This window comes from Grus americana, chromosome 4, assembly GCF_028858705.1.
Source record: "Grus americana isolate bGruAme1 chromosome 4, bGruAme1.mat, whole genome shotgun sequence".
NCBI classification, from domain to species: Eukaryota; Metazoa; Chordata; class Aves; order Gruiformes; family Gruidae; genus Grus; species Grus americana.
In genome coordinates this window covers 25,559,199-25,574,841 of record NC_072855.1, presented here as the reverse complement: position 1 = coordinate 25,574,841, position 15,643 = coordinate 25,559,199, and the positions used below count along the sequence as shown (strand labels likewise).

At 36.9% G+C, this 15,643-nt stretch overlaps 1 protein-coding gene across 3 annotated transcripts in view; it reads left to right on the top strand.

Moving 5' to 3' along the window:
- RFC1 (replication factor C subunit 1) overlaps nucleotides 1-15,643 on the top strand; it is a 45,761-nt gene that overhangs the window by 4,920 nt on the left and 25,198 nt on the right. The window contains exons 2-4 of one of the 3 annotated variants that reach the window (XM_054823274.1): nucleotides 1,295-1,423; nucleotides 2,803-2,878; nucleotides 5,930-6,004. In XM_054823274.1, coding sequence (XP_054679249.1) covers nucleotides 1,295-1,423; nucleotides 2,803-2,878; nucleotides 5,930-6,004 — 280 coding nt within the window. Of the gene's footprint in view, nucleotides 1-1,294; nucleotides 1,424-2,802; nucleotides 2,879-5,929; nucleotides 6,050-15,643 lie in introns of all 3 variants that reach the window. The other 2 variants (XM_054823273.1, XM_054823276.1) reach the window with 2 other exon arrangements.

The window sequence follows — 15,643 nt, the reverse complement described above, 5'->3', positions numbered from 1 at the left end:
AATTCCACAGATATGTGAAGTCTCATTGAGGAAGAACGCTTCCCATTCTACCATTGTCTGTTTTCTGAATTTGTATTATAATATGTGAGTAAAACATAAAGAGTCTAAATTTTTACAGGAAATAACATTTCTATAAAATTGTTTTAAGCTAAATATATTAAATAAATCTATACGTGTCCCATATTTTATGTATGCTTTCAGTTACATATTCCATTGATTTTAAGCCAAATAGGCTCTGATAATCCAAATCCAAACTGTCGGGGAACTGCCTGGTAAGAGAAAAGGAGCCTGAAACACCGCCTCTGGTCAATCAGACTCTTAGGGAAATTTCTTAAGAATTTACTACTCTACATGTAGTTCCCTGTAATAATCAAAACCTACCCAGGTGAACTCTATGATGGGGAATAGCTATCAGCTGGGTAGAATGTAGTCCTGAGCCACACCCTTTACCTGCTCTATATTTGGGCCATATGGGGTACATGCTTTCTCTAAAATGGCTGCTACCCCTGGAGGCAGTGATATCAGCCAGGTATATGTTTTCTCAATTTCTTTTTAATAAAACTGAAATCACTAGTTTTTTCCTTAGAAGTCAGATTTGGTTTTGTGTGTATAATTTAAAAATTGAAGCTTTAGTTAATGATTTTATGTATTCAGAATGTTTTTTATGGTTGTACTGTGGTCAGAGAGTAGAATAAGGTTACAAAACAGACCTTTTGGAGCTCTTCATGTTAAGTTCTTTTTCTTTCTTTAAATTGTAATCTTTTTCCTGTTGGCTAAATTTTTTTTAGCAAGATGAGAGTTACTGTCCTAAATTTATAAGAAGGTGAAGGATGCAGTATATCCTACTACTTGACTGCTTTCTAGCTATTGGTGCTTTTTTAATCTTTTTACATTGGACACTACTTCATACCCAAGTTGATAATTTTTAATATAGAAATACTTTGGGCTAGATTTATGATGATTAATTGGAAAAAAAATTAGTTTTACATCTGTCTTGAATCACTGTATTTCATTGCTAATGAAGTTTGTTTTGAAGTGTGTATTGGTGAAGATGTCCAACTAAGGAAAAAATAAACTTTTTTCCGTGGCTTGATGACAAGAGAAAGGAGGTGTAGTGTCTGAACAGCTACGTTTAGCTGATCTTTCTTTTCTTAGTTGCAAGCAAAATTTCAAGATCGACAAATATAACAGAACTGTTGACAAAGTAATTTAAGTGTGTTGCTGTTTTGTAGTGTGAAACTTCTAAGAGTTATCTGTATTAAAAACTTTATAAATCTGTTTTCCCTTTTACTAGGATATCCGGAAATTCTTTGGTGTTGTACCTTCTGGAAAGCGACAGGAATGTGAGACTGTGAAAAAGAGTGAAAAAATTAAAAATGGTGAAGGACCTTCAAGTGGGAAGAAAAAGGGAAAGGAGACTAAGGTTAGCTTTGCTTTTCTTATTTGTGAAGTGCTTAGTTTCTCTTGTGTAGGATTGTTTGCATCTCTAGTGTAAGTTAAAAGCTTGTGATGTAGGTGCCCTCTGGCCAGTTTTTTAACTAGGTGTTTTTGGAACACCTGTGGTGGAAACATTGACACTGCCTTTCTTGGACAGGGTCACTTATGTAAACCTGTTGCAAAGACCAAATTCTATAAAGTGACAGGTTAAAATAAGATTGTGTTCTAGTCTCAGAGTGTTTTTGATGTTAATCATGGTATAAAAAAAGGAGTGGCTAAAGAGGACTTTAAAATCACTTAGAGAATGGAAGGATTTCTAATAGGATGGAATGTTTAATGTGAAGCATCACAATCAAGAGGTAGATGTTACTTTTAAAAATATTTTGGCTGTATAATTTCACTGTTTCAGTGTGAAAATAAAGGACCATTCAGGGGAACTGAAAGACAAAGCAATTGTCTTATGAGATCTATTAGTTGTACTTTGCAATTCTCCAATTATATCAAGGATTTAACAGGTTTCAGATTGGAATTGAATGTAAGTTATAAAACGTGTAGTTATGTTTATCTAGAATTATATTTTTAGAAGCATTTACAACTGTGCATGACTACAAAATAGGCATAGTTAGTAGTTTGGTAGGCATAGGAAACTGCGTACCTGTGCAGCTTGTGATTTTTCTAAATATCTAAAATTTGTCAATGTCTTAAAAAAAAAAAATTCCTTGGGACAGTTTAATACTAGCTGCTGCTAGACAGAACATGTTTGTCAACTGTGACCATTGGTGCAATCTCTTACTGTATTTACACTGCTTAATGGGCGAGAGGAAAAGCTGCAAGCAACCAGGACGCTGAATAGGAAATCAGTCTAGCTTCAACTGTTGTGTGTGCTTTTTTCCTTTTTCAGTTGGCTGTATTTAAGTTTTGTCAAATTCTGATGGTTACAGCAAAACCATATCCAGAATGGAACCAAAATTGAAAGCTGAGTTCTGTACAAGTAACTTATTGGCCTGTACCATCTCTGTTTCTGGTGGGACCATGCACTTTCTTCTTTGGATTAGAAGTTGGAAGTGCTTGAAAATCTGCTTGATTTACTTTAATTGGCATTAAACTTGAATATTACTGTCAACGTAATCATCTATGGTTTGCTTGGAGCACATTTCAATTTATTGCTGCAGTTTTTTCCTTATTTCCTCTGTTCTGCATCTTCCCCCTCCTGCTCATGAGTTACCACAAGACTGTTTGTAAATGTAATGCTGGGAAATAAATAATTTGTCAGACTTTTTTTGCCACTCATAAGTTTGAATGTCTAACTGAGTAAAAGCTTGAAGGACCTGTTTACTGGTTGAACTAATGGACTGTTACTCTTAGGTGAATAATTCACCCAGTGAAGATGATTCCAAACAAAAGCGGACGAACAAGAAAAAAAGAATAATCTATGATTCAGGTAGTGTTTGCAGTTGTTTCTGAATTCTCCTTTGTATCTCTTGCATCAGTATTCAAGGTCGGTTAGGTAAATGGTACATCTGAAAGAAAGCTATGTTTTGTTTGGTGGTTTTTTTTTTTTAGTAACTGCAATTAAAAATGTTTTTTTCACAGTAATTATTGCTGGAAAGCTAAATATATTTGATAATAATAGTAATAATACAGTGTGTGTCATGCCATGCACATAATATACGGTGCAAAGTAACTTTTAATGAAACCTGTGTTAAAAAAAACACACCCCCACCCCCCCAAAAAACCCAAACCCAGAAAAAAAGACCCCCAAAAAAATTGTTTTGGAGTTTTGATAGCATTTACTATCTGAACTTTTTTTTTGTTATGAAGATGTATACAAATTGCTGAGAGTTTTAGATTTTCTGTTCTGTGAGGGATAAATAACATCTTGTGCTGGGTACAGGAGGCTGATCATATAATTTCACATTTCTGTGCATTTCATGAACATAATATAGGAGATTGTTTTAAAACAGACTAACTTGTGTTTCCATATGTGTCTGTCGTTATGGGATGAACATTTACTAGATTTTTTAATAGTTTTAAATTCACAGTATGGAACATGCAGAATATAATTTCATAGAATCATAGAATCTTAAGGTTGGAAAAGAGCTCTAAGATGCTCAAGTCCAACCGTCAACCCAACACCACCATGTCTACTAAACCATGTCCCGAAGTGCCACGTCTACCTGTTTTTTGAACACCTCCAGGGATGGTGATTCCACCACCTCTCTGGGCAGCCTGTTCCAATGCCTGACTACTCTTTTGGTGAAGAAATTTTTCCTAATATCTCATCTAAATCTCCCCTGGCGCAACCTGAGGTCATTTTTTCTTGTCCTTTTGCTAGTTACTTGGGAGAAGAGACTGACCCCCACCTGGCTACGACCTCCGTTTAGGTAGTTGTAGAGAGCAAGAAGGTCTCCCTTCAGCCTCCTTTTCTCCAGGCTGAACAACCCCAGTTCCCTCAGCCGTTCCTCGTAAGACTTGTGCTCTAGACCCTTCACCAGCTTCCTTGCCCTTCTCTGGACACGCTCCAGCACCTCCATGTCTTTGTTGTAGTGAGGGGCCCAAAACTGAACACAGCACTCGAGGTGCAGCCTCACCAGTGCTGAGTTCAGGGGGATGATCACTTCCCTAGTCCTGCTGGCCACACTATTCCTGGTAGAAGCCAGGATGCTGTTGGCCTTCTTGGCCACCTGGGCATACTGCTGCCTCATATTCAGTCAGCTGTTGACCAACACCCCCTGGTCCTCTTCCACTGGGCACCTTTCCAGCCACTCTTCCCCAAGCCTGTAGTGTTGTCTGGGGTTGTTGTGACCCAAGTGCAGGACCCGGCACTGAGCCTTGTTAAACCTCATACAATTGACCTCGGCCCATCGATCCAGCCTGTCCAGATCCCTCTGCAGAGCCTTCCTACCCTCAAGCAGATTGACACTCTCACCCAATTTGGTGTCATCTGCAAACTTACTGAGGGTGCATTCAATCCCCTCATCCAGATAATTAAAAAGGTATTAAACAAGACTGGCCCCAAAACTGAGCCCTGGGGAACACTGCTTGTGACTGGCCGTCGACATTCACAACAACTCTCTGGGCTTGGCCTTCGCCTTCCACCCAGTTTTAAAAGCACTGCTATCACATTTTAAAAATATTCTTTGGAATATTATAATAAGGGATACCCCTTTTATAGCACTTATATCTTAAAAAACCCCACGAAAAAGCAACCCTCCAAACAAACCAAATGGGAATCCTTGCCTGTTAAGTTAGTTTAATTTAAAAGCTTGAAACTTATAGTTGTAATCTTTGAGCTGTTACATCATTTTAATCACTCTTTGATTGGATTCTGAATCTTGAATATGTATTGTGAAACTGCAGGAGTTTCTACAAGTTTTGACTCCTACCAAAGACTTCAGCTTGAATTTTTAAAAGCAATCTTCTTAAGAATAGAAGATTGCTTCTCTTGTAGAAGAAAAATGATCACATAAACATCTGTCAGAATAATGCTGTTATATATAGAAAAATGGGTTTAAATCTTCAGATAAACTGTTCTATAAACAGTTCCTGTTTAGCAGGGAGGAAGAGCAGTAGCAATATTTCTGCATTAAAAGGTGGAGTACAAAAGTAATATATGACTCAACTGCTACCTTTAAGGTGCTGATACTGTCTTGAAATTTTGCAAATTCTAGCCCATTAGTAGTAGGAGACCACAAGAGAAATAGTGCTCTAAGTTCTTGAAGATGGAAGAGTGTGTTGGAGGGTGTGGGTGTGGTTTGTTTTTTTTATTATAGTTACAATATATATTAGAGTTTATAATGGAAAAAGGTAGGCTCTGAAGGGTAGACCTCTGTTACACTTGCTAGTTGTCTTGGCTTCTTCGCTTTGTCCTGCTTAATCTTTTGGATGTTGGGATATATAATCCACAGAGGTGTAAGTCTGGCATCCCAACAGCTTTTGGGATATGGAGAATGGTTGGTGAGGTGAATGGCAGTCTACCAGTGTTCTCCTGAAAAATCAGACTACAACCTCAATGACCTATTTTACCCTGTTAGCTTTTGGAATAGATGTTGTGGAATACATCAGCATAAAATAAATCTATGCTAAAAGTCTGTTGTGGTGTTTTGGGTTTTTTTTTATTTGTTTGGGGGTTTTGTTTTTTAGTGATCTGATGTGGTACTCTGACAATTGCATTCTTTTTTGGAAAGGTTTCTATACAGGCATAGCAGTTCTTGGAAGAAGTAACAAAATATTTATTTTTATGTAAACAAAAATCACTGTCTAGACTGAATGCTGACCAAACTTTCATTTAGTCATGTGTATGCTGGAATAAATGATGGCTAGGCTATTAGCTGATGGAGAAAAACAAAGCTGTGCTGTGACCTTCTGTATGATATCTTTTTCTCACTCAGTTGAATATATGTGAACATGTTAACTAATGCTATGTGATCTATTACTTAAAGCCTGTATGTGTGTGGAGGAAATCTACATTTATGTTGTGGTCAAAATACAGATTCAGAAGAGGAGGTGCAGTCAGTGAAAAAATCCAAGAAGCCATCTGAGAAAAAAGCAGCTACTTCAAAACTTGGTAAAGTTCTAAAGCAGGATCCTGTTGTTTATATTTCAGAGACAGGTAATGGAAGAAATATATCGTTGTAGTGGGGTGGGTTATCTTATAAATGGGATGGATTGTTTGACTGATATATTATTAAAAATGACCATAGAACCTAACATTGAGAAAGACAAATTATGTTCTCCTTAAACAAGCTAACCAAAAACTCTTCAGAAGTTTAGCCTGAAGTGTTGTAAAGTCAGGAGCAGGGTAAAACTGAGGTGATGCTGGGTAGTGGCTTAGGTTGATTTAAAATAGGCATATAATTTCATGAGCTAACAGTTCCCTGCTGAAGAGTATTCCATAGATTTAGAGGAAAGAGTTAAGTAAAGGAATATTTTTAATATAGTTAAACTGCTCACTAGCACACTTTGTGAACTGACTGTTGGCTACCACAAATAAGTTTGAAAACCTGGATTTTTATTTTAATTAGTATATGACTCTTCATGTCTTAATGTTTGCCTAGTATATTGATGACTGCAAAAATTCTTGGGTTTTGTGTTTTACCTCCTTATCAACACAAACAATTTTTTTTTTTAAAAACCATTATTTATCTATTAGACTTTTAGGAAGAACTGGAATTGGAAAAAACAATCGTAACAAAAACTTGCATTACACCTTGTATATACCATACTTCTCAGTCTTGGATTACAGGTTTCTAAATTCTGGAGCTATTTTTGCTCTCGGGGAAAGGAGTGAGTGTAATTAAGCATTATTGATCATTTTCAGGTCTTCTGTAGCCTTCTGAAAGAATTGTGACAGTGATTAACTGTTAAGTTCACAACAGAGTTTTGTTTAGACTTAGTCTCTTTTTTAGAAGCTGTGCAGTTAAACTAAAACCACAGTCTTAGGTCAAGCCATAAGGACTATTCAACTAAACAGAGAAGAGCAAATTCTGTCAGTTTGATTGAAGAGTCGTATGTGTTAATTTGTTTCCCTTTTATTTGCATGGTGGTTGTTCCTTAGTACTGCTCTCAGTGTTGCTTTTTGTGTGATTCTTGACCTTGGTACTCTCAAGGAGAGTTTGACTAAATTTACAGAGGAGACGTTCATCTATAGTTATGGAAGTTTCATCCTGCAGAATTCTCATTATAATGTTCCTTCCCAGCTCCAAAACAAAAAACTGATAGTGATTTTTCTGCTGTCCTTCCTCTTCTGCTGTGTTCTTAGTTCTATCGTGAAGCAGTTTATTTTCCCCCCAATTACTTCATATAGTCCATTTTTCTTTACTAAATTTGAGATGTTATGGAAAAGTTTGTGGCATGAGCTACGATTGTTTGATAGGTGAACATCAGTTTATGTAGACTTGGTCTTATTTATGAATGAAACATTCTTAAAGGTATACCACCAGCATGGGGGAAAATACTCAGGTTTTGTGAATCCTGTAAAAAAAAAAAAAAAAAAAAAAAAAGTCCATGGAAGAAAATTAACAGAACTTCTAGTATTTAACTTAATATTTCAGTACACATGAAGATGGACTTCAACACTTCTTTTTTGGCATCTGAGAACAGTTGGCTGAATGTGCATGCATGTGCATTTTTTGTTGTGTGTTTTGTTTTTTTAATACATTTGAAATACGAGTGCTTGCAGCTTCAGGGCTGCTTTTACTACTGGTTGTTCTCTTATTCCATTTTAACAAAGAGATCTGTTAGCGGCACTTAAGCAGAAATTAAGACTATATGTGGACTGAAAGAGTTAACTTAAGATTCTGATGATGGGATGAATTTGATTCCTGTCTTACTGAATGGCATAGGTTGGAAGAAGCTTAAATTTGACTCAGTTGATTTGATGAATTAGAAGCTTTTTGAATGGTCTGCTGTTGAGAGCTGATAGCTTCCCAGCTTAAATCTCCTGTCATGTCAGGTTCATTCTTTTCTGATTTGCTTTTAAAACATAAAGGTCTCTTTCTGCACTGGATCTATTGTAATTTCACATTGATTTGCTACAATGCAGATACAAGCTGTAGAATTTCCGGAGAGCTGCAATACTAGGTGGATGCATTTGGGTCACAAAGGTGTTTCTTGCAGTTTGTGAGGCACTTCTCTCTAACTTACGCTTGAAGTGGGAAAGACTTCATGCTTTTTGTCAGTTGCTGCTGCAGTTAGATGTACTTACTACATCTAGTCTGAGTTCAGCTGAGGCTGTAATTATCAGGTCTTCTGTATTTGTCTCCTAGAGTAGAGTTCTTTACTAGCCACAGGACTTCCCCTGTATGGACTCTTAGAAACTGTGATAAAATTAAGACTTGAATCCAAATCTAGTTTGATAAAACATGTTTTTTAAATGTTAGAATTCCAGGAGTTCTTCTGTGATCCCTCTTTGAGTTTTAGGATACATATTTGGAAAAGAGCACACAGTCCTGGGGTATAGTATTTATTTTTTTTGTAAGATCATTGCTGAAGGTAAAAATTACCTTCCCATAATCATACCATGTATTTTTAAAACAAAAAAGGATTGTTTCCTGCAGTATCCCATTAGAAGTGTGGCTCAGCTGGCTTTTTTTGTTCTCTACCTTCTTCCTCCTCAGGCTGTTCTCAGAATCACTGTTTCTGAGATGGATTGTGCTTATTTTATTTGTCCTAGATATTTGACCTGGGATTTAGTTGTACTATGTCATGTATTCAAATGAGCTCAATTTTCCAAAATATCCTGAACGCTTTATCTTATTTGTCCTTTTACTCAAAACTGTTGTTTCCTTTGACAGTTTTGCCAACAATTCTTTCCTAATTAAAAAGGATTCTTAACTGTGTTGATCCAAGAGTAGATAAATGATCAGATTCCTGTGGAATAAATAGTACATATTTAGGTTTATTATGCAATTCAAAGTGGCATAACCAAGTTTTTCTTCATAGGGATACCTTGGGGACACGGGTCAAGGTTATTAGTGAAATCCCTGAAAACCACGGCTCAAGGTTACTCTTATCTGAAGAGTCTTAAGTACACACAAGGTTGACTTAATAGTGTATGACTAAAACAATGCCTTTATAACCTTGAGACTTAATGCTTGAATTTTGTTTATATTTAATTTCTATAAATTGTTTCTTCAGCTTAATGAAGCTGTCAAGCTGAGTGTGTTTTAATGGTATTGATACAGTTATTGGCTTGAGATAAACATGTTTTACAAGAATAGGAATATAGAAATAGTAGACAGAAAAGATCCTAATGAAATTTTAGGCGTTTGTCCTTTCCTTGTCTTTAGTGTTGTGCAGCTGAAAAATTAAGAATATGCTTGTTGGACTTGTTCAGAAGTCAGAATCTCATTCTCAAGGGCTCTGTCTGTGGCAATGTGCTTGAAAGAGCCTTTTGGCATCAGGTAGTCAGTAGAAGCTTGGTACTTAATTGCCTCAACCTATTTTGCAATTTCATTTGAAACTTTATTTCTTTTCTTGAATTTCTTTTCAGCTCTTATATATAACTGTGTGGGATACAGCTTTTTTGAAAAATGTTGGGAGAATTAACTTTTTTGTTTGTATAAGTGGGTTGATTATTGTGTTGCTTTGTTTCTTAGTAGCTTGTGAAGTTGCCTCCTTTTTTTTTTAAAGGCAAAAAAATAAAGAATAGTTGCTCTTTGTAATTCTATAAGAATACTTTGTTATTACTGAAACAAATTTAATTTAAATATTTAGTTTACTGATGGCCAAAGATAAAGTGAAGTTATTCTAGCAGGTAAGAAGGCAAAAAAAGAGCCTTTTTTGTTGATAGAACAACAAAATTGAGGGAAAAAATCCAATCATGTAGAGGTAATTGTGCATGTGTAGCAATTGCCTTGATCACTTGAATATTGTAAAACATATCTTCTTAAAAAATAAAAAGCCTTGTTCTAGTGGTAGGCTGAATTATTTATAAAGCTAGAAAAACCACAGTGGTAGAAACTGACTAGGGTGGCAGGTTACTGGAAAATTGTTCCTTGAGAGCTTAGAAGATAGGACAAGAAGAGAATAGCTTGTGAATGTGCTTGCTGAATACAGACTCTTTTAATGTAGAGAATCGGGGGGGGGGGGAACGGACACGACACAGACAAAAAACCTACAGGAAAAATAAGTGCTGGTACAGGTGGCCAACAACAAGTCCCCACATCCAAACGCAGATTCAAATGAGCAGCAAATTTTTCTGTGAATGAGCATGCCCTATACTGTAATGCTTCATAGGGGATAAAAAATTGTCACTGTTACTTCCTGGGCAATACCAGCATCGTATAGACTTAGAGATTGCTGTAATTATGTGAAAGTGGGTGAAGGTGATAAATAGTGCTCTATGTACCAGCTTTCCTCTAAAGTGTTTTATTATAGTTCAGTTGAGAATATGTAGTTGAACCTTAAGGGAGTTTGACTGGAAATGCACTTGAGGAATGAGATCATAGGTTCTGGCAGAAATCCTATGAAGAAGCAGAGACTAGTGTTACAGAAGACAACGTAAAAGGTATTTAGGAGTGAGCCCCGATAAAATTAATTTGGTTAAGTTTAGGAATACAGACAGTGCAACATAAAGGTCCTGTAATGGTAAATGTGGTGAAAGGAGTGTTGTATAAACATAGTAAGTGTATGATAGTGTCTGGCTTCTTTGATCTGGAGTTGTGTCCCTGAGTAGGGGAAGTAAAGTAAAATTTAATTGTATTCTTAAAGAGGTGATCTTTCTTCTTTTCTCTGCAGAAATTTGGATAACAGCAATATTGATAAATAAATATGGTAACTTTGAATAAAAAAATGAATAGGCTTCATTTGTCAGAAAACACAGTAATTACTTTAAGATTACATTATCAGCCTGTATTTCAAACATGACAGGGCATGAAATAAATTCATTACAGTTTAATCTCTGTAACAAATGCTGTTAGATTTTAAGTTTTTAATAATGAGCATATTGTTGCACTTGTTTTTACAAGTACATGGTCATCTTTTACTACTTTTTGGAAGTATGTTAGAAGATGTTCTGGTCAAGCAGCTGGCTAGCTGTAGTACTGTGCTGTTCACTTGATATGTTTGGATTGCAAAATGGTTGTTTTAATTGTTAATGTATTTTGAGGGAACTTTCTGAAAAAATAATTTTCATATGTACTTCATGCTTGTTCCTACTTTAAAAAATAATTTCTGTGTGAAAGCTATTAATTCTGTAGGTCGTTTTCAATATTTTAAAGCCCAAACTTTTTTAATTTATTTAGAAAAGGAAACAGGTTTCTTTTCAAATAGAAATGTTTCATACGTAGATTTTTTTTTTAATACAACTGTCAGTGTTTGGGTTGTTAATGTGTCTTGATTTTAATGGGAAATATAATGGCATAAAATACCACTTTTTATAAAAAAACCTTCAGATATGTAGCAGACTGGATGTATGAGCCTCTTAAATAGAGGCATTGGCAGCTCCATGTGCTGTTACTGTACCTTATAATTGAAGATTAAATTAATAATTTTGCCATTTCATTTGAATGCTGGAGTGAATACTTTTTAATCCCTGTCTTTCCCTGGAAAGCAGTATGAAGTGAATTGTCCTTTTTCTGGTAGTTGAATGCAGAAGTTAACTTGGATAAGTGTAGTAAATCTATTTTAAATTAAGGAGCTGAGATGGTATCCTTAATCCAGTGTTAATCTGAATGTGTGATAGTTCTGTAGATACACCTATTCTTGTAAGCATTATGCTCTACTGTGGCTGCAGTAAGCACTTTTATTGCGTTTTCTTTCCCTTTAATGTTTCAGTTGGAATTTTGCACACTTCTGGCAGTACAATGAAAAAATTGAATGTCCTTGCCATAAACTAGCAGTGAATTGCATGTACGCAGGCTGGGGGTTTTTTTATTTTATTACAGAAATCCATAGAAATATACACACATTGTAAATATATTTAAGTACCTTGAGTGTTTGCATTCTGCATTTCTTGGAACTTAATTGTAGGTCTTCAATGTTGTGTGCCTAATCTTTGATGTTGTAAATCTATGTTGTTTTCCAACTGAGCCCTGACTTTATTTTTCTCACACTGATACTTTGGCTCCTTATGCCATCAGTGTAGTGAAACACAAGAGGTATGTCTTGCTGGGTGTGTACGTGCACATCAGCAAGGTGGCATTAATGTTCATGACACTGTAGGTAGTACAGGGAAGTAGAACTTGGAATCTTAAAAGGAAAGCATTTACAGTAGTACCATGGAAATCATAGTGTAGAGAACAGCCTTTTCAATCAATTAATGTCTGTTTTCCTTTCCATGTCCAGAATGACTCATGAACCCAGTTGATGATTAGGTAGACTAATTTTTTAATACTTAACCATATTTTAATGTTTTTAGTCCTGCAAATACAAATTAATCTTATTTCTTCTATGCTGTGTGCCCTACATAAGACAGCACACCTTTAAGGTAGGACCTAAGAGGTAGTAGTACTTAGTAGTATTTGATAAAACTTTATATAAAAATACTGACTCATGCAGGTTATTTCTGTTTACAAAGTCGCTATGCCATTGAAAAACAACGCATTGTTCTTTACTACATCAGTAATTCATATACTGTTATTGTAGGCATTTAAGTGGTATGGATAAAAGTAACTAATTTGCAAGTAGCTTTTTTTCCTTATGCGAGTTATGGTTCAGACTTCATTTATTGGGTTTTTTTAATGGTAGAGGTATTATGTAGTGCACCTATAATGTTGTAGTTTGCTTGGTAGTTTTTCAATAGTTAAATTTTTAAGATATAGGAGGGTTTTTTTACAGGTTTCTTGTAGGTTTTTAATTATTTTCATAAAGCATGTGAAAATACATGGTAAATTTTTGCACTTAAGTATGTACAATACTTTCAGAAGATAAAAAGTAGAATTTGAAAAGTTCTTGTGATTCACACTGTTTGTTGTAGAGCTTCTGCATTTAATTTTTTTCAATACTCACACAAATGACCTTTGCTTAGAAATAGCATAAAGTTATTTTAACCATTCATTTGAATTATAAAATTGGGCAGGTGAACTTCCCTAGTTCCTACTTTCCTGTATTTGTTTGTTTATTTATAAATGACTCAGTTAATCTGCCAGGTTAGTTTAAAATGTAAAAGAGGACCTTTTTCCCTTTTTCCCTTTTTTTTTTTTTTTTTTTTTTTTTGGCTAGACTAGTTCATTTTGTCTGAAACAGAACACTGTGTCCTGAGTGGCTCAGTAAGTTAAGCTGCCTGAGCTGCAGTTGGAAAAAATGAACGCATTTATACTTGCCTGGATTTTTTTAAAATTTACCTTTTTTTTTGTTCCTGTTTCCTAATTATTCATTTGGTGTTAATAAATATTCCTATCACGCAATAATCTTTAGGCAGCTAAACCAGAACGTGGTTTCATTTCATGGTGAGGATTTAGATCTGCTCTTGTGAAATGATAAAGCTGCTATTATGGTAAAACTAACCGGTTGAAGTGAATAAAACTCTGCAGAATAAACTGGGAGGAATTAATGGACTGATTACTTCTAATTGCATGCCATGGTAATACACACAGCAGTTTCTATGGCAAGGGCATTTCAATTATAGCAACTCCTTCCAAATGACTGTTTTGCAGATGAAGATCACTTACTTCAGTTCAAATATATTCAGCCTTCTCATATATTTTAATGCTTCCAAAACTTCTTTCTGAAGATTTTTTTAAAAGATAAGTATACATATTTGACTAAGAATTTTATTTGGTTGTACTGGACAAAAGGGTATCAAAGGCTATGTAGTTTGGCATTAAAGTGTATAATTACAATTAGACATGGCACTTACTGCATTGTGGTCTTGGATCCCAGAACCTTTTTGCCTTAAAATGAAAAATATGATGACAGAGGCAGCTTCTTGAAATTATCTTTGATAACTGGAAAATCCAAATGTAAATTTGATTTCAAGGGATTAAAGCTGGAGTGTTTCTGGTAAGCTTTATATTTTTATAACAGCATGGAACCTTGACATGTCAATATAGGCAAAGTGCTAACAATTGTGGTTTAAAGTGCATGTTTGTAGTACATCTAAAATCAATTAGCTTGTTGAGAAATGACATAAAAAATCTAAATGACTGTACAAATCAGTCTTTGAAATATAGGTTGCAACTACTGTGTTTTTAAATGCAGAGGAAGATTAAAAAAAGCACTTTGCTAGTCACACATAGCATCTGTTCTTTTTGAAAAGTGTTGTGGGGGTTCAGTTTGAATAGACTTGCTGACTTTTTTGAGAAGTGGTGGTTATGTTATCTTAAAGATTTACTTCAAGCAAAAGGTGAATACAGCACTCAGTCCTACCAAGTGTTAAGACTGTTGCGTACTGACCAATGTATATTTAAGATAATCAAAACCCAACACAATGACTTCTTTTCATACATACACTATTTTCTCTACCATCAACTTTAGCTTGGACAGCAGTACTTACTGCTCTAGACTGCAAGTTCTTTAGGGCAAGAACTGTTTTAAGTACTTGTGCAGATGTGGTGCCATTGAAACTGAAGAATGCCCAGAATATTGTCATTTTATACAAGTAGTGTGGACTTAATGACTTTTGGATAGGATATAGTCCTTTAGCTCCACATAGAAATCCTTATGTAGTAGTCTACAAACCCCTACTTAATATGCATTTTTCATAATGTGTTGGGTTTGTGTGGCAAGGTTTTGGTAGCGGGGGGCTACAGGGGTGGCTTCTGTGAGAAGCTGCCAGAAGCTCCCCCTGTGTCTGACAGAGCCAATGCCAGCTGGCTCCAAGACGGACCTGCCGCTGGCCAAGGCAATCAGCGCCTCTGTGATAACATATTTAAGAAGGGAAAAAAACCAGAGCTTTTGCAACCGGAGAGAGGAGTGAGAAGATGTAAGAAACTCTGCAGACACCAAGGTCAGTGCAGAAGGAGGGGGAGGAGGTGCTCCAGGCGCCGGAGCAGAGATCCCCCTGCAGCCTGTGGTGAAGACCATGGTGAAGCAGGCTGTCCCCCTGCAGCCCATGGAGGAAGGATGAGGGGGTGTAGAGATTCCACCTGCAGCCCGTGGAGGACCCCACGCTGGAGCAGGTGGAGGCACCTGAAGGAGGCTGTGGCCTGTAAGAAGCCCATGCTGGAGCAAGCTCCTGGCAGGACCTGTGGACCCATGGAGAGAGGAGCCCATGCCAGAGCAGGTTTTCTGGCAGGACTTGTGACCCCGTGGGGGACCCACGCTGGAGCAGTTTGGTCCTGAAGGTTTGCACCCCGTGGGAGAGGCCCACGCTGGAGCAGTTCGTGAAGGACTGTAGCCCGTGGGAGAGGCCCACGCTGGAGCAGTTCGTGAAGGACTGTAGCCCGTGGGAGAGACTCACGCTGGAGCAGTTCGTGAAGGACTGTAGCCCGTGGGAGAGACTCACGTTGGAGAAGTTCGTGAAGGACTGTAGCCCGTGGGAGAGACTCACGTTGGAGAAGTTCGTGAAGGACTGTAGCCCGTGAGAGGGACTCACGTTGGAGAAGTTCGTGAAGGACTGTAGCCCGTGAGAGGGACTCCATGCTGGAGCAGGGGAACGATGAGAGGAGTCCTCCCCCTGAGGATGAAGAAGCAGCAGAAACACCGTGAGATGAACTGACCATAACCCCCATTCCCCGTCCCCCTGTGCCGCTGAGGGGGGGAAGGTTGAAGCCGGGAGTGAAGTTGAGCCCGGGAAGATGGGAGGGGTGGGGGGAGGTGTTTT